Source organism: Phacochoerus africanus, chromosome 8, assembly GCF_016906955.1.
Source record: "Phacochoerus africanus isolate WHEZ1 chromosome 8, ROS_Pafr_v1, whole genome shotgun sequence".
In the NCBI taxonomy this organism is placed as follows: Eukaryota; Metazoa; Chordata; class Mammalia; order Artiodactyla; family Suidae; genus Phacochoerus; species Phacochoerus africanus.
Window position 1 is genome coordinate 156,869,430 of NC_062551.1, and position 23,355 is coordinate 156,892,784.

The 23,355-nt window shown below is 41.7% G+C and overlaps 1 protein-coding gene across 2 annotated transcripts in view; it reads left to right on the forward strand.

Annotated features, from left to right (window-relative positions):
- USP24 (ubiquitin specific peptidase 24) overlaps positions 1–23,355 on the forward strand; it is a 164,769-nt gene that overhangs the window by 126,723 nt on the left and 14,691 nt on the right. For both annotated transcript variants that reach the window (XM_047788957.1, XM_047788958.1), the window contains exons 43-61: positions 287–406; positions 1,048–1,173; positions 1,797–1,895; positions 2,800–2,882; positions 3,991–4,132; positions 4,351–4,470; positions 5,169–5,389; positions 5,740–5,864; positions 7,823–7,964; positions 8,728–8,878; positions 9,804–9,899; positions 10,917–11,020; positions 13,322–13,435; positions 15,718–15,814; positions 18,174–18,290; positions 18,951–19,043; positions 20,803–20,905; positions 22,009–22,130; positions 22,613–22,726. In XM_047788957.1, coding sequence (XP_047644913.1) covers positions 287–406; positions 1,048–1,173; positions 1,797–1,895; positions 2,800–2,882; positions 3,991–4,132; positions 4,351–4,470; positions 5,169–5,389; positions 5,740–5,864; positions 7,823–7,964; positions 8,728–8,878; positions 9,804–9,899; positions 10,917–11,020; positions 13,322–13,435; positions 15,718–15,814; positions 18,174–18,290; positions 18,951–19,043; positions 20,803–20,905; positions 22,009–22,130; positions 22,613–22,726 — 2,289 coding nt within the window. The remainder of the gene's footprint in view (positions 1–286; positions 407–1,047; positions 1,174–1,796; positions 1,896–2,799; positions 2,883–3,990; positions 4,133–4,350; positions 4,471–5,168; positions 5,390–5,739; positions 5,865–7,822; positions 7,965–8,727; positions 8,879–9,803; positions 9,900–10,916; positions 11,021–13,321; positions 13,436–15,717; positions 15,815–18,173; positions 18,291–18,950; positions 19,044–20,802; positions 20,906–22,008; positions 22,131–22,612; positions 22,727–23,355) is intronic.

The window sequence follows — 23,355 nt, forward strand, 5'->3', positions numbered from 1 at the left end:
TCAGTGACTGAATGCATGACTGCATAGTGGATATACAAGTACACACTTCCTATATGTGAGGTGCCTTAGGAACTGCAGGAGACCCTGACGTAGTAGTCTTAGGACTGTACCGCATCTGCAGAGGTACTTCACCACCGCAGGTCTGCTGCCGTGCCTCCCAGCACCCTGGAGGGAGTGTGAGCTCTGAGAGTATCTCTGCTTCCTCGCAGACCTCTCCTGGAGCTGTGAGGAGATGTGCTGGTGGCAGAGTGCTGACTCTCTCTGTTTCCACTCCTCTCCTTCCTAGTACCTCCCCCCCGTGGATAGCAGGTCCAGCTCCGGGTTTGTGGGACTGAGGAATGGTGGCGCTACGTGTTACATGAATGCGGTCTTCCAGCAGCTGTACATGCAACCTGGTCTCCCCGAGGTGAGTCCCTTCCTCTTTCCTGTTGAGTATCATAAAGGACATATGTGTCCATTGCCTGAGAACTGTTCCATATTCATATATTGCTTTGGGGGTTTACAAAAACTGGGATATAATTAGAGGGTAGCTTCTGAAATCTGCATAGAGAGCATATTGTTCATAGTCACATGTTTTTACAAATCTGCTGAGGTAACAGGCTGCCTTTTTGACAGATGGATTTGACCTAATGTGACTTTTGAACTCCTAAATTATTCTCAAGTTCTATTCCATAAAATTACTAATATTTTTGGTATTGTAAAAATATTTAGACTGTCATCATCACTTTATGATAATATACTAGTAGCTTATGATATAGCTGTAAATAGTTTTGAGACTGTGTATTATCATGACACACTTATTTCTTATAGAGATACTGAAATTAGTAACTACAGTTTTTCGTAATTGAATGGAAGCTCAAAGAGATGATTTGTTCAGGAATACGCCAGCTAGGAAATGTCGAAGCTAAGCATATGCAGAGAGATAGCCACATTCAAACATACAGACTGTTCTGAAAAAGCAGTGTGGGTACTCACGTGTACCCGAGTCGAGGTTTTCGGTAAGGCTGTTGAATATTTCTAAGTTTAATGCGTGTCGTTTCTTTGTAGTCATTACTTTCAGTGGATGACGACACAGACAATCCAGACGACAGTGTATTCTACCAAGTGCAGTCTCTCTTTGGGCATTTGATGGAAAGCAAGCTACAGTACTATGTGCCTGAGAACTTTTGGAAGGTATTTCACCCAGAAACGCTTTAAATTGAAAGATGTTAGCTGTTTGGAGTGTAGCTAAATTCTTTCTCTAGTGATAACTACCTCTTGTTTATTAATTCTAGACTGATCCCAGTGCCAAGAACCTAAAAAAGAATTGTCTCTGCCATTTTTTTTTTTTTTTACTTTGGTGCTTGATTCAAATGATTATCATGTTGAGAGCTGTCATTTATAATTTCTAGAGATTTGCTCATCTTAATTGTTTTGACTATTTCTCATGATTCTTATTTAGCTGTTTGAAACATTTCTTCCAAGTATTTCTCTGAACTTATGCCAATTTCACTAATGCCGCCAAATAAAGAACATGCTTTTTAACATTGATTTGCTCTATTTTACCTTATGTTTTTCCCCTTGGGTTGGTTAGTTTCCAAGAGAGAAACACTCTCTTCTCTGGCCGTAGATCTCACCCTGTATGGCTTCATAGACTTATTTTCATAAAGGGACCAGGGAAAAGCATAGATGGTTAAATGCATCTTGATATGAACTTGGTTTTTAGAAGCATGTAAGGGCTCTTTTACATTCCTTTTCTGCTGTATTCAGAAATTGCTGCTTTTTCTTTAACAACATATTTCATTCTTGTTACATAGATTTTCAAGATGTGGAACAAAGAACTCTATGTGAGAGAGCAGCAGGATGCATATGAATTCTTCACCAGTCTCATCGATCAGATGGATGAATATCTCAAGGTAGAAAACGTTTCATCTTCCTGCTAACTCACTCAAACTCTGTCTGTAGCATAAGAGCAGTGGTTTAGGATTTGGAATTACTGTGAACCTGACAAATCACAATGTGATCATCTTAATGATTTCTTCTGGGTTTGAATATCAAAACATACGCAAAACACTATTTATCATACATTAATTTTCTTTTTAATTCATCAGACATTTGATAAAGTATGTAATTCTTAGCCCATACCCCATAATGATGCCCTTTGGTCACTATATGCTCTGAGTCTGCATTGAAGCAACCTGGCCTCAGAGATGCTCCACCATCACCAGCAAGCAGAGCTGTCTTGCTTTGTCAAAGGGAACAGAAGGACCATGTTAAAAAGTTGCTTGTGGTTATCTAACCTAAAGCTTTCTACCTCTACCCAGTAAAACTATGTAACAAACTTCCTGAATGGTATCACCTCCTAAGACACAGCTTCCCATCACTGCCTGCATTTGCCTGTCCTCTCATCAGTAGGGACAAGTTAGCCATTTCTTTTCTTAGCGTAACTTACAAATTTATAGCATTCCATCCATAAGAAAAAAGAAAAGATTACGGAGAGTTACTCCCAGCGTGGTGATTGTGGCATCAGGAAAGGGACCAGGGATTCAGAATCATCATGGGGAAGGCTGTCCTTGTCACCAGCATGTCCATGTCAGAGCATCTCCACCGCCTTTTCTGATTATGTGCCTTACTCTGACAGTGGGTCTCGTGAGTTATAATTCTTTCATTGGTTCCCAGCTAAAACTACCAGGCTAACTCCTTTCATTTTTGTGGTTAAATTAAAACCTGTGCTTTAGCTTAGGTCTAAATAAAATTATGTATAAAACCCCTAAAAGTGCAAGAGGCATCAACTAACATTTTAACTTTTTATTTTAACAGAAAATGGGGAGAGACCAAATTTTTAAGAATACTTTTCAGGGCATCTATTCTGATCAGAAGATCTGTAAAGACTGTCCTCACAGGTTAGTGAAGATAACACTGACATCAAAAAGTAAACACCATTATTTTATTTTATTTTTCACTCAGTGAATTTTATTACATTTATAGTTGCACAGCGATCATCACAACCCAGTTTTATGGCATTTCCATCCCAAACCCCCAGCACATTCCCCCCACCCCCCAACCTGTCTTCTTTGGAAACATAAGTTTTTCAAAGTCTGAGTCAGTACCTATTCTGCAAAGAAGTTTATTGTGTCCTTTTTTTAGATTCCACCTGTAAGTGATAGCATATGATGTGGGCAACCACCATAATTTTAAAATGATTCTTCTAGTATATTGTACATTTTTTATTTGTTGAGGGGCTTGCAGGTGTATCTCCTGATGGAAACCATAAATATTTATTGAATTAAATTTCTTTGCTTTCCATCTCTAAAATTTCTTTGTCGTGGAGTTCCAGTCATGGCTCAGTGGGTTAAGAACCTGACACAGTGTCCATGAGGCTACAGGTTCGATCCCTGGCCTCACTCAGTGGGTTAGGAATCCAGTGTTGCCACAAGCTGTGGGGGTAGGTTGCAGATGCAACCTGAGTCCCATGTTACTGTGGCTGTGGTATGGACCAGCCAAGCATCTCAGATTCAGCCCCTAGCCTGGGAACTTCCATATGCCACAGGTGTGGCTATAAAAAGAGAAAAAAATTTCTTTGTTGAAATTCATAATTTTAAACAATTCCAAATGGTCAAAAATTGGAGCTCCCACTGTGGCACAGTGGGTTAATGACCCAGCTTGTCTCTGGGGTATTGCCAGTTTGATCCCCAGCCCAGTGCAGTGGGTTAAGGATCAGGCTTTGCTCCAGCTGTGGCGTAGGTTGATGTTCTGACTTGGATTTGATCCCTAGCCCAGGATCTTCCATATGCTTTGGGTACAGCCAAAAGAGGGAAAAAAAGATCTACCTACTGGTCAAAAATTGGCGTTTTTATTTGGTAGTATAATACTTTTAGAAGGATGAGGGAAGGTATGTGTTAATTACACTGATTGTGGATATAGTTCTTTGTTCAATATCAGGTACTGCGATAATTTCAGGATTTTTAAGTTCCATTGTTGATCGTGGTTTTTCTGTTATTTCCTAATCAGATACGAGCGTGAGGAAGCTTTCATGGCTCTCAATCTAGGAGTTACTTCCTGTCAGAGTTTGGAAATTTCTTTGGACCAGTTCGTTAGAGGTGAAGTTCTAGAGGGAAGTAACGCATATTACTGTGAAAAGTGTAAAGAAAAGGTATTACGTTTGCCCTTTTTAAAAAAAGATAAATGTGTTATTCCTGTCCTTTGTCTTTATGTTTTATGTCAAGTCAGTATTAAGGTTACTTCCATTAGATTCTATCTTGACTTGTGTTCACACAAATGGAAAAGCCCTACTTAGGTCTGTGTCTTCGTATTAAGTACTTTGATGTTGTATTTTCTCCATGGAGATAACTGGGTTTTGCTTTTCTTTAGAGAATAACAGTGAAAAGGACCTGTATTAAGTCGTTACCTAGTGTCTTGGTCATTCACCTGATGAGATTTGGATTTGACTGGGAGAGTGGACGCTCCATTAAATATGATGAGCAGATAAGGGTAACTTATTTTTTTCCCTGATTTTTAACATAACCCCTTTTATTATAGGAGTTCCCGCTGTGTTCCTAAACAAATCCGACTAGGAACCATGAGGTTGCAGGTTCCATCCCCGGCTTCAATCAGTGGGTTGAGGATCCGGCATTGCCGTGAGCTGTGGTGCAGGTCGCAGACGTGACTTGGATCTGGCGTGGCTGTGGCTGTGGCTGTGGTGTAGGCCAGCAGCTGCAGCTCCGATTTGATCCCTAGCCTGGGTGGGAACCTCCACATGCCCAGAGTGTGGCCCTAAAAAGCCAAAAAAAAAAAAAAACTTTAGTATAAACTTTACTCCTTTTATTATTAACCATTTATATGTTCAAATTTGGTCTAAAAGGTAAGATTATGGTCTCGGCATCCTGAGAAGTACATACCCCCTTGTCTTAAGCAGCTGCTGCTGCTGCTGATACAGGCAAATCTGTAAACACTAACCCTCATTTCTAGAAGACATCGGGCAGCGGTGAAGTGAAATGCTTCCCTTAGAGCTCAACCCAGGGGAGAGAGACACGGCTTATACTTTCCCAGACTCTGAGCCGCTCTGAGAGTGGAGGGCGGTGCTCACTCCCAGTAGGAAAACGCCTCCCTCTCCTTTGTACCTGACTCAACTGGGTGTGGCCCTGTGTGTGACTAATCAACACCAGTGCCTTCTTTTTGCTTTCAAATAGTTTCCCTGGATGCTGAACATGGAGCCTTACACAGTTTCAGGAATGGCTCGCCAGGATTCGTCTTCCGAAGTTGGTGAAAATGGGCGAAGTACAGATCAGGGAGGTGGCGGATCTCCACGAAAAAAAGTTGCCCTCACAGAGAACTACGAGCTCGTCGGTGTCGTCGTCCACAGTGGGCAGGCGCACGCGGGCCACTACTACTCCTTCATCAAGGACAGGCGGTAAGGGGCTCTGTGCCACCCCCCCCCCCCCCCCCCCCCCCGCAGTCTCTCCTCTCTCCCCTCCCTCCTGTGTCTTTCCTCCTCCGCGTTCACTGCCCTTCCGGATGCCTCCTAGATCCCGCCTCTGCTCCCCCAACCCGCTTTGTCATCCAGCTTATCACTGTGGTGAAGAGAAGCTTCTGCATTGCTCTTTGATCTTACTTGGATTTTTAAAACTTAGTGCAACTGTTTTATCCCTTCACTTGAAAAGTTGTCTCACCTGCTATGTTTGTAGACAAAGCATAAATGCTGGGGATGGGGGTGTTTGGTTTTTAACCTTATAAGGTTTGTTTTATCAAATCTATGCTCAGGGGATGTGGAAAAGGAAAGTGGTATAAATTTAACGACACAGTTATAGAAGAATTTGACCTGAATGATGAGACCCTGGAGTATGAATGCTTTGGAGGAGAGTATAGACCAAAAGTTTATGACCAAAGTAAGTGTTTACAAATGGATGTTTTTCTCTTGGTTTATTTTTTAATGTATAGTTTTCTATCATATTGAAAGCAGTATTCTTTATATAAAAATAGGTCCGATTTTATTATTTTTTTACATACTGCTGCTCTAGCCGTATAGATCCACAAACTCCTTGATAGCCAGAGTGAAAAGATCCAAGCTGCTTACACAAAAAATGTTTTAAATAATTCCTTACAACAGCCTTCAGGTAGGGGGCAAGTTTAGTGGAAGAAATGAACATCAAAGATCAACTAATGAAAAATTTCAACCTTATAAATAGTTTCAGAAGAATTTTCAGATTTCCTTTCACTTACGTAGAGATGTGATTAGTAGAGAAGACATTGCTGGCACCTGCACCTGTGCTTTTAAAACTGTATTCATTAAATGCAGTGTGGCAAAGGAATCTTTCCACAACCCTCACCCCCTGGAAGAAAATATCTAAGGAGAAGTACATCACAAAATCCCACCAGAATTTGCTATTTGAAGAAAAACACTTTGAAGAGACTTTATCAATTCTGAAACCTGATTTTGAAATGTTCTGGGGCATTTAAAAATTTTCACCACACCTCCCTCCTGCAGCTCAATATCAAAAAAACAAACAACCCCATCAAAAGAAATGGGCAGAAGATCTAAACAGACATTTCTCCAAACAAGACACACTGATGGCAAAAAAAAAAAAACAAAAAACAAAAACAAAAAAAACATGAAAAGGTGCTCAAGCTCACTAATTATTAGGGAAATGCAAATCAAAACCACTATGAGGTACCACCTTACAGCAGCCAGAATTGCCATCATCAAAAAGTCTACAAACAATAAATGCTGGAGAGGGTGTGGAGGAAAGGGAACCCTCTTACACTGTTGGTGGGAATGTAAATTGATGCAACCACTGTGGAAAACAGGATGGAGGTACATCAGAAAACTAAAAATAGAACTACCATGTAATCCAGCAATCCTACTCCTGGGCGTCTATCCAGAGAAAACCATGACTCAAAAAGATACATGTACCCCAGTGTTCATTACAGCACTATGTACAAATAGCCAAGACATGGAAGTAACCTAAATATCCATCAACAGAGGAATGGATAAAGAAGATGTAATACAAATATACAATGGAATATTACTCAGCCATAAAAAAGAATGAAATAATAGCATTTGCAGCAACATGGATGGACCTAGAAATTATCATGCTAAATAAAGTTAGACAGTGAGACACAAATGTCATATGATACTACTTTTATGTGGAATCTAAAAAAAGGATACAAATGAACTTATTTGCAGAGCAGAAATAGACTCACAGACTTTGAAAAACTTCTGGTTACCAAAGGGAAACAGGTCAGGGTGGTGGGGGGGAGAGGGATGCACTGGGGGCTTGGGATGGAAACATTGTAAAATTGGGTTGTGACAATGGTTGTACAACTGTAAATATAGTAAAAATTCATTTAATTTAAGACAGTAAAAAAAATTTCCACCAGTATGAGAGCCACAGTATTAGATTTTGATACCATACCGTGGTCGTCATGCATCTAATGGTAGCAACCTTTAACAGCTGAACATAGTATCCTTGCCAAAATGTACCTGAATTTAGCTATTCTGTGCAGAGTCGTTAAGTGAGGCCAGTTAGAATCCTATCCTGTTGTCATGGAACTTATTTTTAAGTGTCACTCGCAGTTTGATTAAATTTCAGCTTGGCTAGGAATGTTTATTTACCTTCTTTCCCTGACTCCATTACCATCCAGCTCCCATACTTCCTGCCTGTCTGTATTATCTTTGGAGTAATTTTAAGCAGTGCTCTAAAAAGACACACATTTTACTTACATTTTGCACTTAATAAGTTTAGTAAGTAATCACCTGCTGGATTTACGGGACCTTTGTTTTAGATTGTCAAAACAAAAGCTTTTTTATTTACAAAAATTTCTTTCTTAACATCTCGTTACGAAGCAAACCCATATACTGATGTACGCCGAAGATACTGGAACGCCTATATGCTCTTCTACCAAAGAGTATCTGATCAGAATTCCCCAGTGCTACCAAAGAAAAGTCGAGTCAGCGTTGTACGGCAAGAAGCTGAGGATCTCTCCCTGTGAGTTCTCCTCTGTGTAGTTTGCTGTGTGGTTTCAGTAGATCAGATGTCGTGATCTTTGAGTTACACTCTTTGGGATTTAAAGATAATTTGCTAAGCTAGAGAAAAATTCTAAAAAGAAAATTAGTAAATCCCTCTCCCCTCTTTCTTTCTTCTTATTGCTACCTGGTCGGCATTATTTCCTTGGCAAAAAGTTACTTTGTATTTAGAAACATGCTTAAAAATTATTTCATTCTGGAATCAAATCTCTAAAAATCTCATTCATTGAATACACTTTATGTCCAAGGCATAGTATTATGCCAGCACTGTCTGCAAGATTTTTTAAAGGTCCCGATGTCGGAGTTCCCGTCGTGGCGCAGCGGAAATGGATCCGACCGGGAACCATGAGGTTGTGGGTTCAATCCCTGGCCTCGCTCAGTGGGTTAAAGATCTGGCATTGCCGTGAGCTGTGGTGTGGGTCACAGACAGGCTCGGATCTGGTGTTGCTGTGGCTGTGGTGTAGGCCAGCAGCTGTAGCTCCAATTCGACCCCTAGCCTGGGAACCTCCATATGCAACTGGTGCAGCCCTAAAAAGCAAAAATAAATAAATAAATAAAAGTCCTGATGTCTGTGAATTTGCGTTTTAGTACACTGGAACAGGAAAGTGTACGGTTTATTTTTAAGTCTAATGCCCTGTTTATGTAAGTTTATCTGGTTGTAGTAACTACTAAAACAGTGTAGTTAGTTTACTCTAGACAAACAGTCTTCCCATTCTGTCTTTTAGATCAGCACCATCTTCACCAGAAATTTCGCCTCAATCATCTCCTCGGCCCCATAGGCCTAATAATGACCGCCTCTCTATTCTAACCAAGCTGGTTAAAAAAGGCGAGAAGAAAGGGCTGTTTGTGGAAAAAATGCCTGCTCGCATATACCAAGTAAGAACTATATAAAAATTCTAAGGGGGAAAACCCAGATATATGTCAGAGTCCATCTCAGAGGTCCAGAACTTCTCCTGCCAGCCTTGATGTGGACTTGGCTGTACCTCTAGCACCGCATCTGACCCACCTTGTCACAGAGGCGGCTGCAGACTCTGGATTGGCCAGTGCTGATGCTGACCTGCTGTGTGACTGTGGAGTGCCCCCTATAAACAGGAGGAGGGAGGGAGCAGTGGAGAAACACATGGCTGAAATTACTTATTGACTCTGGAGAGAAGTAAAAGTTAAGGTTCATAACTTTTGGGTAAAACTAATATAACAGTGATGACCATTAATTATTGAATACCTATGATGTGCTACATGCTTTTAAACAGATCTCTGATTCTTCAAACACTCCTATGGAGTAGCAGATTTTATTCCCATTTTTCAGATGAAAATACGGAGGCTCAGAAAGGAGAAATAACTTGCCACTGTTACAGAGACAGGATTTCATTTCAGACTGTCCAACTGCCCAGTCCAGACTTTATAAATTAAGTAATTAAAAGCTAAGTAGTCAGAATCAAAAAGTTTAAGAAAAATATGGAGTCTTTGATTGAGAGAGAGGGAGAATTAAGCCTCCGATATAAGGAACGTGTGGAGTTGCTTATACGGGGGAAGCTCTGATTGTCCCTTTCCACTCAGAGCAACAGCTTAGAATTCGCTTGTCCTTCACTTGGTGGTTTTCCTGAATTTCCCAAAAGAATTTAGTTTAATGAATAATTCACCTTTTTACACCTTCTTATATTTGAAAGGACGTTTTTCCTCACTCCTTTTTAAAAGTGAGGTGTTTTTATGAACCCATTTTCCTAACATATCACTAAAAATGTCCTCTACATACTGAATAATTTACCATTTCTTAAAAATAATTACCAATTTTCTTTTGTAGATGGTGAGAGATGAAAACCTCAAGTTTATGAAGAATAGAGATGTGTACAGTAGTGATTATTTCAGTTTTGTTTTGTCTTTAGCATCGTTAAATGCTGTAAGTACTAGTTGGAGTGTTACTAAAGAAATTTTAAAAGGATCATAGTTAAATATCTGTCCACTGAAGTTTTCAGTGACTTACCGCACTTTCATTTGTTAGCATTAGATTCGATGCAAAAAAAATTCCCACAAGTGGGTCATTGGATGATATTAAAATATAGGTATTCAGAATGTATAATGCAGATTGTAACAGTATGCGTCTCCACTTACTGGCTTTTTGAAGTGCTCTTTGTTATATTTTATTAAGAAAATGCCTTAAAATTTGTTTGTGATGATTGTTGTACACATATAAATGTAATAATATTCATTAAGTAATAAAAAAAAAAAAGAGTAGCCGTAGGTGACGTGAATGGATATTGGACTTTGTGGAGGTTAATTGTTTCCTAATTTGTAATCAGACGTTACTAGACACAACATTAACTTCCAGGTGCTTCTTTTTCTTGAGTACCATGGTCACAGCTTGCCAATAACAGGAAGTCTTTCTCAGTCTGTTGATAGACTAAGACTAAGATTCAACATCCTGTGGTCTAAAGGTTCTGTTTAGAGATGGCTTCATACAAGAAATGAAGAAGATACCTTTTCTTCATCTTCTTAAGATTTTACTAGGATTTCCCATAGTGGCTCAGCAGGTGAAGAACCCGACTAGTATCCATGAAGATGCGGGTTCGACCCCTGGCCTCGCTCAGTGGGTTAAGGATCCAGTGTTGCCATGAGCTGTGCTGTAGGTTGCTCAGGCAGCTCGGATCTGGTGTTGCTGTAGCTGTGGTGTAGGCTGGCAGCTACAGCTCCAATTCAACCCCTAGCCAGGGAACCTCTGTACGCCACGGATGTGGCCCTAAAAAGACAAGAAAGAAAAAAAAGATTTTAACAAGAACATTTTTTGATAATGAACTGACTGGATTTTTCTTATTAGTATTGAACCTTGTTATATGTACCTCATTATTCAGTTCATAGCAATGTGTAGTAATCTATAAAACTTTCATGAAAAATATCCTTTTTACTTCCCTCTCTGTAGACTAAATTAAAGCATCCATACTATCCTTGCATGGCAAAAGTGAGCTTACAGCTTGCCATTCAATTCCTTTTTCAAACTTACCTACGGACAAAGAAAAAACTCAGGTAAGAAGTGATATGTTTTAATAGTCTGTTGTGACAAAAGGCAATAATTTAATTTAATTTAAGTTTGAATTTATAAATTCAGACAGTGTTTTAGGTAGTCGAAAGCAACTACCTAGTACACGCAGATGATTAAGATGTGGGTTCCTATTTTTTCAGGCGTTGCTAATCCAGTAGGAAAGATGGACAAAAAAGAGAGAGAAGAAAAACTGGTGTAAGGCATAAATGCCATTATGCATCTTTAGAAATTAGGCAGAATCACGTCCAGATATGGGGATTAAGTAGGCATTAAAGAATTTATGTTCTCAGAGGAATATGAAAGGCAAAAACAGAGCAACAGAGATCATTCTAGGTGACAGGGAACAATCTGAGTAGCAGCCAAGTTCCAAGACTTGCCTAAGGAACCATGAGTGACTAAGGTGTTAGTCATACATTTAAGGAACTCGTTGAGGTAGGACCAAGTGCTGGCCTGGATGAGTTCCCTGAGTGCCAGAGGAAGGGAGTTTGGAATTTGTTCAGGAGGAGATCTTGAGGGGCAGTGTGTTCGGAGCGATGCCGTAGAAACTCGTCTTTGATTGCATGTTGTTTGTCGTTGCTTTTTATCTTTGGCAAATGGTAAAGTTCCGACACATTGTAAGTTCTGGGTAAGTAGTTGCTGTCTGAATAAGTGTGTGAGGAATGGAGAGTCATTGGCATTGGCTTGTAGGCTCTACCTGAAGCGAGAAGGGACTCAGCGTGAGGAAGTTCTGCCTCTTTTCTCTCGAGCTAGCAGAGAGAACTGCTCCAAGTAGGGAGAGGCTTTGGAAAGATTTTGCAGTCAAGAAACCCTTGATGGCTTTCTTCGGGAGTTCCCATCGTGGCTTAGTGGTAACAAATCCTACTGGGATACATGAGGACATGGGTTCAATCCCTGGCCTCGATCAGTGGGTTAAGGATCCACTTAAGCTGTTGTTGCCGTAAGCTGCGGTGTAGGTCACAGACGTGGCTCAGATCCCATGTGGCTGTGGCTGTGGTGTCGACCGGCAGCTGCAGCTCCTATTCGACCCCTAGCCTGGGAACCTCCACATGCTGCTAGTGCAGCCTTAAAAACCAAAACACCAAAAAAAAAAAAAAGAAACTCTTGAGAAGAAAGCAAATACAATGGCAACTTTAATTTTTATTGAGTGATATCAGCCGTTATTTTATGGTTGGAAAGGAAGAAGTAACGTCTTCCTTTCTCGTCTGGCATAGGACTGACTAAGGGAATTTATTTTGTTACTTTTATTTGTGAAATTTGCTCAAGCCATCTGCACGTTGCATATTATTTCCATTTTGTTTATATTTACCATTTGGGGACTGGCAGGGGTGGTGTGAGGTCCTAAGTAGTATAAGCATCACACCTTTTTTCCTGCCCAAATGTTTTTATTGTGTAAGGTAGGCTATTAATAGTCATGGCAATAAGTTATAAAAATGTTAACGATGGAGTTCCCGTTGTGGCTCAGCGGGTGAAGAATCTGACTAGTATCCATGAGGACGTGGATTCGATCCCCGGCCTCGCTCAGTGGGTTAAGGATCCGACATTGCCGAAAGCAGTGGTGTAGGTCACAAGATGTGGCTCACATTCGACCCGTATTCCCTAAAAATTAAAAAATCAAAAAATGTTAATGATATGGTTACCTATTCTGAATGTTGGCATTTTGGCAATGTAAATTAATTAAGCAAAAAAAAATGCTGCATATGCACATCCACAAACATGCATGGAATATGTACTTGTGCACTATATTCATGATGTGGTCATTTTTAAAAATGTCTATTTAGAAGTTTCTCATTAAGTACTCTTAAGTGATAATGAGGCTAAAACTTGTATAAAGTCCATAAAAAGGGTCTTTGTTTTTAATGTGTTAATCTGATATTATAGTGATTGTATCATTTATTTTGCTATCTGCACAGATGCATTCATGGCTTCACACAATAAACCCTAATTTTTTAATTCAAAAAAATGCTACAGGTCAGTTAACTTTTTCCAGTGAAGTTGTTTGAAGAAGATGCAGAAGATAAAAGTTAAAGCTTAAGCTTCTTCACACTTTTTTTTGGTAGCGGGGAGGTAGGAGTGGGGGTGAGTCACACTACAAGTTCCAAAAAATGCGAAACATTGGCTTCTCAGGTGCATCGAGCCCTGTTAGTTCAGCAGTCATTGAGTAATTAACACATCTTCCACCCCACCCCACCCCCCACATTCTAAAATAACAAAATAAAATAAACAAATGACACTCCAGGAAGTTATTTGCTGGGCCATCTAACATTCCTGTCTTTGCTTTTTTGAAGGGTTGACACTGAAGAATGGATTGCCACTATTGAAGCTTTACTTTCAAAAAGTTTTGATGCTTGTCAGTGGCTAGTTGAATATTTTATTAGTTCTGAAGGACGAGAATTGATAAAGTAAGTGTCCATATCTTTTAATTAAAAGAAATTTGTGTCTCTTCGAGTGATTTAGAGCTGAAGTTTCTTACAACTCGTTATATTTCAAATTGAAATTATTTTATGATTTTAAGCAGATAGCCAGGTGCTTGTAAGGCAAGCCCATCCTGAGCCCTTAGTGTAGCTCAGGAGTTTCTCGCCCCTCAGGGACTCACAGTGTGGTGACAGGTAAAGATCAGCAGTCCCAGGGTACTGCACAGAAATACCACAGTGTCGCTCATATGTTTGGATTCTAGCTAAAATACTATTTTTCAAAAATCGTTTGGTAGTATATTACCTATGATAGTATATTTTCCTATATATCTATAATAAAAAGGTGATTTGGTTTTTCGAGGTGGTCTAATCCCTGTGAACGTTTACACCTGGCTCCCTATCATTCTCTTACTCTCAGGTAGTTTTAACATTTATATGGGGGGGGCCCAGCAAGCACCTGGATCTCTGTGGCTGGTCTCCTGTACCCCCAGGAGCCTCTTCCTTCCCTTGAGATCTAATTGAAACTCTTGATCCCGTATCCCCTTCATCTCTAGATCGAAGCCTCAGACATTCATTTATTGGCCTGCTTGGTATCTCCCCCTCGCCCTCCTCAGGTCTACCTCATACAGCAACAAAAGTGTTCTTTCTAAAGCAATTTAGATCTTGTTACTTCTCTGCTGAAAAATTCTTCATTGGATTCTCATCACACTCACAGTAAAATCCAGAATCTTTACCATAATAGAATACAAAAGGCCTCACTTGAGTGTGGGCTTTCACTTTCCTCCTGACTTGTCATTCACTGGCTTTTGGATTCTTCAAACACCCTTAGCTTTTTGTCCCGCCTAAAGACCTTTTCGCCTTTTATTTCCTCTATCTGGAACAGTCTCCTCTCCACTCTTTGCACTGTAAACTCCTTCTCATCCATCAGATGTCAGAGAGGCTGTTCACTCCTCACCACCCAATTTAATGTAGGTCCGCCCTGTTAGTTTGCTCTTTTGTTTTGCCTGTCACCTCCACTAAACTTCAGCTTCTTGACAGCAGGAGCTACATCTGGTTCCCTGCTTTACACAAAGAGCCTGGCAAACAGTAGGTGCTCAGATATTTGTGCATGCATACATGCATGCAGTTAGTTCATAAAGAGGGAACAATCAAACACTCTCTTTAAAGTATTTTTGCCTATCCCTCTGGAGTTTGCATTCAAGATAACCTTGGGAGTTCCCTGGTGTCCTAGTGGTTAAGGACTTGGTATTGTCACTGCTGTGGCTCAAGTTCAGTTCCTGGCCTCGGAACTTATGCATGGCATAGATGTGGCCAAAAAAAGAAGAAAAGATAACTCTTTACTCATTTTTCTAGCTTAATTCAAAAATATCTTTCTATTAGGACTCCTGAATATTGTGTTAGGAAGTAGAATACCATAGGAGTTCCCATTGTGGCACAGTAGAAATGAATCTGACTCGGAACCATGAGGTTGCAGGTTCAATCCCTGGCCTCGCTCAGTGGGTTAAGGATCTGGCATTGCCGTGAACTGTGGTGTAGGTTGCAGATGCCGCTCGGATCCCACATTGCTGTGGCTGTGGTGTAGGCTACAGCTCTGATTCGACCCCTAGCCTGGGAACCTCCACATGCTGCAGGTGCGGCCCTAAAAAGCAAAAAAAAAAAAAAGAAAAAAGAAAAGAAGAAGTAGAGTAAAATGCCATAGAATCATCATCCATTTGAAACCTCAACTGCTGGGGTCATCACCATCGTAGAAGAGGAAAGGAAGGAAGCAGGACCTTTTCAGCTCTAAATGCTTCTGGGAGGACTAAGCAGTGAGTAAGGGTTGAGAGGGTAGAGGAAAGGACATTGAAAAGATGGAAATTTAGGTAGATGGAGGATTCAGAGGCTGTGCCAACTCAGAACTTTTAACTTGTATCTAATTCTGAAAAATTGAAAGGGTGCCAGGGAAAACTACTCCTGAGTGAACAGAATTTATAAAAATTTAGGTTCTTTGCTTTCTCTTTAAGTCCAAATTTACATATATATATATACTCACCTCAAGAGAAGAAAGGAAAAGAAATAGAAAAAAACCCTCTTTCTGCGACCAAGAGCTCTGTTTTCCTCTTTCGCTTCCTCCTCCCTCACAGCAGCCTGTGTGTGCTGACACTCTCAGGAGACTGAACTGACAGCTTGGAGTCAGTTTTTTCTTGGATAGCAGGTGGTGTCCGTGTTTCGAAGATCGGGTTGTAGCAAGCTGTCTGGCGTTTTTACACCACGTTTCTCCTTATTTTTAGGATTTTCTTACTGGAGTGCAATGTGAGAGAAGTCCGCATCGCTGTGGCCACCATTCTGGAGAAAACCCTAGACAGTGCCTTGTTTTATCAGGATAAGGTCAGTCTCACTTTCTAAGCGTTATTTATACATTCTCTCTTTCCCAAATGTTTTACATTGCACATAACTAAAAAAAAAAAGAGAGAGGGAGAGAGAGAGCAAGCCTAGGATTGGAGTCTTGTAGTTTTTCACCTAAGATCCATGTTCCGTGAGCTGCATTTCTGATAAATACCAGGCCAGAAGGCATTCTCTCCTCTCTTCCTCGTACCTCAGATGTCAGGGCAGGCTAGGAATTCAGTTCGGCTTTGGTCTGTGTCGGGATTTTCTCTCTAGAACACTCCCTTCTCAGAGTCTTCTCTTGAGAGTTTGTGTTCAGTCTCTCTGCACTAAGACGAACCTGAGCCGAGGGACTCTCGTCGAGACCGACAGACGTTTTGAGGCCCTGGCCTCGTCTCTCCTCCCAGACTGTTCTCGTGACCCGAACCCTCAGTTGGCAGCCGCCGCACCATACAGCGCCCGCCATCCAGGGGCACTGACCACAGCAGTCCCTTCTTTGATCTCCGTTACTTCCCTAACCCCTGAATTTCTTCTTCTGAATTTCTTCTTCTTCCTAATCCTGTTTTCTGTAGCACATTTTCTTCTGGTTCCCAATTCCACACATGCTAAAACAAACCATGGTATTTATTACCATCTTCCGTCCGTCCCCCTCAGATTTTAAATCTGAAGAAAATAAATGACGTGAGCCTGATTATTCAATCTGTTGTTAAGTTCTAGCAAATACAGCAGTTACTTCCCAAGTTTGCTGTTTCAAACAGCTGACACTACATGGAAAACTTTGAAAAATGTTGTTTTCAGAACTAATTGGCTCCTTATAAACCTTGGCTGGAGGCAGTGTCTCAAGGAACTCAATGCAAATGCTAGGAATTGCTGCTTCAAATTCAGAAGTTGGCTTTACCGTGAGCAGGTCCTTTAAGGAAGCCATTGATCCAGATACTTAGTTCTTTGGACCTTCCTGAGCCGGGGCGCGCCCCTGGGCCAGACAAGCTCAGGAACGTTGCTCAGTGCAGAAGGGAGAAGGGAGTCAAATACAGCCTCAGGGAGGACCTAGCAGAAGACTGTCTGTCTCAGTTCCGGGAATCCCGAGGAAATGGTTACGCTAAGGCAGTGACTTTTTGATCAGCTTAAAAAGCAGAACCATTTTTCAAACAAAACTTTGCCCGGTTGCAGAAGATTTTTTTTAAAAAAGTCACTGGGAGCTGCTTTGGACAGTTTGGGTACCGTTGCTCTGCAGTGCCCCTGTGGAAGGTTTCTAAGCTATTTAACATAAGGATCTTCTCACTCTCCTCCTTCCTCCCATGTACCAACCGAGACAAAGGATAAGAGCAGAGTTAGTAGAATTAGTGCAGTCTTCCTGTAGATGGGGTCAGGCCATAGCGCATCGCCCCACCAACCTCTGAAGGCAGGACTGCAGCGGGGAGAAAGGGAGGGAGTGGTGGAGGACAGAAGCCATGTGCCTCACTAAATTCCACTTGCTATCCAGCTGCTGTATTTTGTATCTGTTTTTCCCCCAAAATGGAAATGGTGCCTCTTGCCACCCATTCTATATTGTAGTCCTTTGAAATGAAGTGCTACGTACGTGGCAGATTTTACCTTATTCATAAAGAGTGTGGCAAGAGGGATGGGAACATTTCAAGTCTATGAGGACTATCCTCAGAGGAAATGAGCTGACAAGAATAGTAAGCCTGGTCTTAATTCTCAGATCACAAATGAATTTCCAGGGACTTGTCCAAAAACAGTTGGGGTGGGCGGGAAAGAAGAAGCAATGTGATGACCAAAATGGTTTCTAAACAAATAAAATGTTTTTCAAAGCTTTCCATGAGGCGTCAGCGGGCTTTCAAGTAAGTTCACAGTTGAGTCGATATTACCGTTGTCATCCTGTCAGGCTGTTGCTCTCCATTTGCTCCATTGGCTTGGTTTCTAGCCCCTATGCCTGTGTCTGTGTTTTTATTCTTTGCATCTGTGATTATGTGAAGAAGTGGCATAGTGGAGGGAGGGATTCAGAACTATGTTTCCTCTAAACCCCCCTGCCTTTTTTTTTTTAAGAGACAGCAAGAAATTGGCTCTGCAGAAAATGTGCCCATTCGGCAGTAGAACCATGCCCTTGAGTCTCTCTGAAAGCTAGGAGACAAAACTAGGCTTTTCTTTTCTTTATTTCTACAGTCCCACCAGTCTTCCCTGGAAAATCAAATTGATAATTCTGTTTTTGCTCTCCAAACATAACTCCATCTGAATCTGAGACTGGATTGTATCAATCAGACTTGCCTTTCGTTCTTATGGTGATTTACTTCAACTTGATCTCATTACAAATGTCTGTCTTATATTCTTTTTCTTTATGTAATGTCATCTTTCCTCTAACCAGTTAAAGAGCCTTCACCAGTTGCTGGAGGTCCTTCTTGCTCTGTTGGATAAAGATGTCCCTGAAAATTGTAAAAACTGTGCTCAGTACTTTTTCCTGTTCAACACTTTTGTACAAAAGGTAAAGGATTTTTTTTTTTTTTTCTAATACAGCAGATCTATGGTCTAAAGAAATTTTTTACATGCAGGAAATTTAGACTGGTCAACATGGAGTCTGTATGATAATGGCTTCATGAGTGTTTCTTCTTAAAAATCTTTGTCTGTGTATTACCTTACTTGCAAGAATTCTAATGCAAGCAGGGATTGTTACTGGTAGATGGAGTGGATATCTGCCTGGAAACTAGAGGCCATTGTGCAGCACTTGGGGGCTGTTAGATGTTTAACAAGTTCTTTCTCTATGTAAATTAGAGCATTTAAAAACTTACTGCTGGAGTTCCCATTGTGGTTCAGCAGGTTAAGAACCTGACTAGTGTCCATGAGGATGCAGGTTTGATTCCTGGCCCCGCTCATCGGGTTAAAGATCTGGCATTGCCATGAGTTGTGATGTAGGTCACAGATGCCGGCTCAGATCTGGCGTTGCTGTGGCCGTGGTGTAGGCCAGCAGCTGCAGCTCCAATTCAACCCCTAGCCTGGGAACTTCCATATGCAGCAGGTGCGGCCAGTAAAAAGAAGGGGAGGAAAAAAAAAAAACTTACTCAAAACTTCTCATTTAACTGTTTTTTTAGAACAGATTTCTGTCTGGTTGGGAATATAATTTGTCATTCTTACTATCTTGTGACAGCAAGGAATTAGGGCCGGAGATCTTCTTCTGAGGCATTCAGCTCTGCGACACATGATTAGCTTCCTCCTGGGGGCCAATCGACAAAACAATCAGGTAATCTCCACATTTATAGCTCAGCCAAGTGGCCATGGTTTGGTAGCCACAGTGTTTCTCTTAGTAGGTAATAAATATTAATTTCGTCAGAGTCCAGATACAAGTACTGCATAGAATTTATTCTAAATGTTATAACCAGTGGGTTAGCAGTGGAAATGTGAAGTCCCAAGTGTCCTACAGGGGAAAAGGGGTTCTGTCTGGGAGATTCGAAAGCCTCCAAGAAACGGTGGCATCGGGTTCTGCACTGGCTCTCTGGGACTATGAGCAAGGCTGTCTTGCTGGAGGTGCTTACATGAGATGCTGGCAGTGTGAAGTTGAACTGTTACACACTGAATGAACTAATACTCATCTTCAGAAAATGAAAGGGAGGTTGTTTTGTCATCATAGGATCAGATAGATCCAAAAGTGATTCTCCAGTTTGAACTCCCTGTATGAGTGCCTTTCTCCAGTCATTATATTTCTTTTGTTCAATAGATATAAAGTACACAAAATGTGAACATGCCATAATAAATGCCATTTATGGGAGTTCCCATTGTGGCTCAGTGGTAATGAACCCGACTAGGATCCATGAGGACACGGGTTCGATCCCTGGCCCCGCTCAGTGGGTTAAGGCTCTGGTGTTGCCATGAGCTGCAGTGTAGGTCACAGACATAGCTCAGATCTAGAGTTGCTGTGGCTGTGGTGTAGATCGGCAGCTGCAGCTCTGATTCGACACCTAGCCTGGGAGCTTCCATATGCCAGAGGTGTGGCCCTAAAAAGCAAAAGAATAGAATAGATAAAATAAAATAATAAAGCTATTTATGGAGCACATGGTATGCACCAGACACAACTGGTTACTTTTCAGGCTGTACCTCTGAAACTCACAATACCAAATGGGCAGTTTCATCCCTAGTCTCAGGGAAGAATTAGTTCAGAAAAGTGTAACTTGTTCAGGGTCACGGGGCTAAAGGTCTAGTGTCCCTCATATGTGATACATCGCATTGGGAAGCTCTCCTTTCTCCGTTAAGGGAGACAGATTTGCTGCTTGGGCCTCCTCTTAGCTTCCTGTCCTCCCACCGTGCTGCTCTGACTCCCTAGTGTTAGAAACAAGTGCTGACACCCTGGCATTCCCTGTGTGCTGATGTTATGTTGAGATTAACAGTATTTGATTTTCACTTCAAGCTTTTCCGTATCAGGGACTCCACTGACACTGGCAATGGATTTCAATCCACTGTAATTTAAATAAGATTTAATTGAATCGTCAATATTATATTGCACAATTAATATTGTTTTGCATTTATGGGGCATGTAAGTTTGAAAACATTTTCACCTTTAAAGGTTCGTTTGGTCCTCACAGGCGTGCAGTAGGCAGGGCAGGGAGGTCACCTCTGTCTTGATACAAGGAGGTCAGGCCCTGTTAGGTAAAGGACTCGCCCACATCCACGCAGCACAGTGAGCGGCAGGGGAGGGCCAGGCCGCCAGCCTCGTGGGCTTTCCCCACTCTGCAGGGCTCAGGGAGGTGACAGGGCACACGGTGAGCGCTCAGTACTGACTTGAATACATGCATGAATTTATTTTAAAACGCGAGTTAATGTGCATTTAAGGGGGAAAACACTTAAGCAGGCTTAAAACCCACGAGGTTTTTGTATTTTGACCTCTCCTCCTGTCAAAAGATGGAGGAAGACTGTGGCTCCAGACACCAGGAACCTGCACACCTGCTCCCTCCCTTTCACCCGTTTCTAACCAGACCGCTAGCAGCCACTGTTTTCTCTGCCGACAGATCCGCCGATGGAGTTCAGCTCAAGCACGAGAATTTGGGAACCTTCACAACACAGTGGCATTACTTGTCTTGCATTCAGATGTGTCTTCCCAAAGGAACGTTGGTAAGACTTAACCTATGTTTACTACGTCAGGAAAGTGGGGGGATGGTGAATTTGTCAGTGGTTCATGGAGAGAGAGTCGTAATGGTAGCAATTAAATGGATGTTACTTGTTTAGGAAAGCTTAAATTTTTTCTTTTAATTCATGTTAAACCTCACCTTATTCTACTAGTCTATCATGAGAGAAAGTCGGTAATTTATTTGGGGGTGGGATATAAATGTTTAGAAAAACAGTGGGATTAAGGCCTGTGTTTCTAGGCCTTTCGGTGACAGCACCAACAACAGTAACAGTGATAATACAGTAAAGCGGCTGAGACTATTCCTTGTTTTCTGTGTGCTGTGCCTCTGCGGGGCTCTTGGTTTATCGTGTCTCATCCTCAGCAAGCCTGTGAGGCTGTTCCCCTTTGGCATGTGAGGAAGCTGAGCAGGGGAGACGTCTAGGGACTCCCAGAAGCCTCGGAGCTGGTCGGTGGCCCAGCAGCCAGTATGGAACGCGAGCCTCTGGCCCCTGAGACTGTGGAAGGGTTTTCCTGTCATCTGACCAGGAAACCAGATAAAATCCCAGGGCATCTCTCTGATATGGAGTGCCGTGGGCTCCCTGAAGGGACGTTGAGGGAGCCCTTGTATGGTTGTGAGCTGGAGTCTGCTTCCTAAACTCTGACTCATCCATCTGAAAAGACAAAGCTACTTTATTCGAGAGTTTAGACAGGTTTGGAAAAGAAGATGAGAGAGAGTCCTTGTTTTTCTAGCAAGTAGGATAAGCCCTTCCACGTGGGTCAGTTCTGCTCAGCTTACCTGCTATCACCCATTGTTTGAGCAGCAGACTTGGGGCCCTTTTTTTTCTTTCATATACTGTGTATGTTTCAACTTCTTTGAAAGATTGTCTTGGGTGGGGGTCCCTGGGAGTCTGGAGATCTTAACAGTCACACCTACAACACAAGCACACTTTGAAAGAGAGGGGGTGAGCCTTGTCTCCGATCCCCTGCCTGTGAGTAAGCAGGTTGTAAGTGCTCAGCAATTGTGAATGGGAATCCTGTGGGAATCACTTTACCTCGTCTCTTGTACTGACATCCGGTGAGATGGGTTTCTCCCTTTGGTCTCCCAAAGCTCCTGGTATATTTAAACAACGGCCGCCAATTAGCGTTGCCCCCTCAAGCCCCCTGCTGCCCCTCCACGAGGAAGTCGAAGCCCTGCTGTTCTTGTCTGAAGGGAAGCCTTACCTGTTAGAGGTGTGTACTTGTTCTGCTAAAGCCACTGTCCTTTCGTTTTATTTATTTTCTTCTTTTTGAGGAAAAACGCCTCTTGTTACTAGTCCACCCGGATCCACCCCCTCTTGAGAACACAGTCTCCCAGTTCTTCCGTAACTTGATTTGCATACATGTGACTCTCGGAGCGTCTGTCACACGGGGGGTTAATTACATCACTAGTGCTGTGCTGTATACGCCTTATTTTTAAAGCTTAGCATTATGTATTTTTTTGGATCTATCAGTGTTAATTGGGGGAAGGGGAGGTACCTTTAAAAATCCTAAGAAAAGTGACTCCTGAACAAAAGGTAAAACATTTGCACAAATTATGTAAACTCTCAGACAGACTCACATATTTGAAGGGAATGTTAATGATTTTAAATCTGAGCAGATTCCAGGGAAAGTCAGAAACAGCACATGGACACAAAACTGTGACAGGAGAAAAGCCCACTCCTCTCTCCGTCTAGGTGATGTTCGCTCTGCGGGAGCTGACCGGCTCGCTGCTGGCGCTCATCGAGATGGTGGTGTACTGCTGCTTCTGTAACGAGCACTTCTCCTTCACCATGCTGCATCTCATTAAGGTAGGACCTCGGTAAGCCCCGCGGGCGCACGCCTGAGAGCCTGCCTCTGCGAAGTTCCTTTGCTCCCAGGCGCTGTGCTGCTTCTGATAACATTGATTGTTTTTCCAAACCATAAAAATGGCATAGGCTTATTTTTTTAAATGGAGAATAAAAAAAAGGACCCAGATGCTCACCACTTATGATCACCATGAATATTCTCTTTAGTTTTCCCTTTATTTTCTACGCATGTGTCTTAACCATAATTGGGATTTTATTGTCGTGATGATTTTGTGTCCTTTTGTTCATTGACTTATTATAAGTATTCTCCATGTCATGTTCATTCTCTCATGGACCATAAATCCCTTAGCCATTCCCTTCCTAGTGATGCACATTTGCGTTGGGTTCAGTTTTTAATTATTAAGAATAATACTTTATAGTTAATGGTAATGCTGTGGTGACCATCATTATGTAAAATGGTTTTATAGTGTCAGATCATTTCCCAGCAGACAGCATCTAAATAATCAAAAGTAGCTTGACTTTTCTCACCTCTTGAAATAGTGATATATGTTGTTCATTATGAATCTCTGATCAGTGTGTAATAATTACTTATGTTGCACTTGCTGGATGCCAAGCACTATCCCTAGCACATT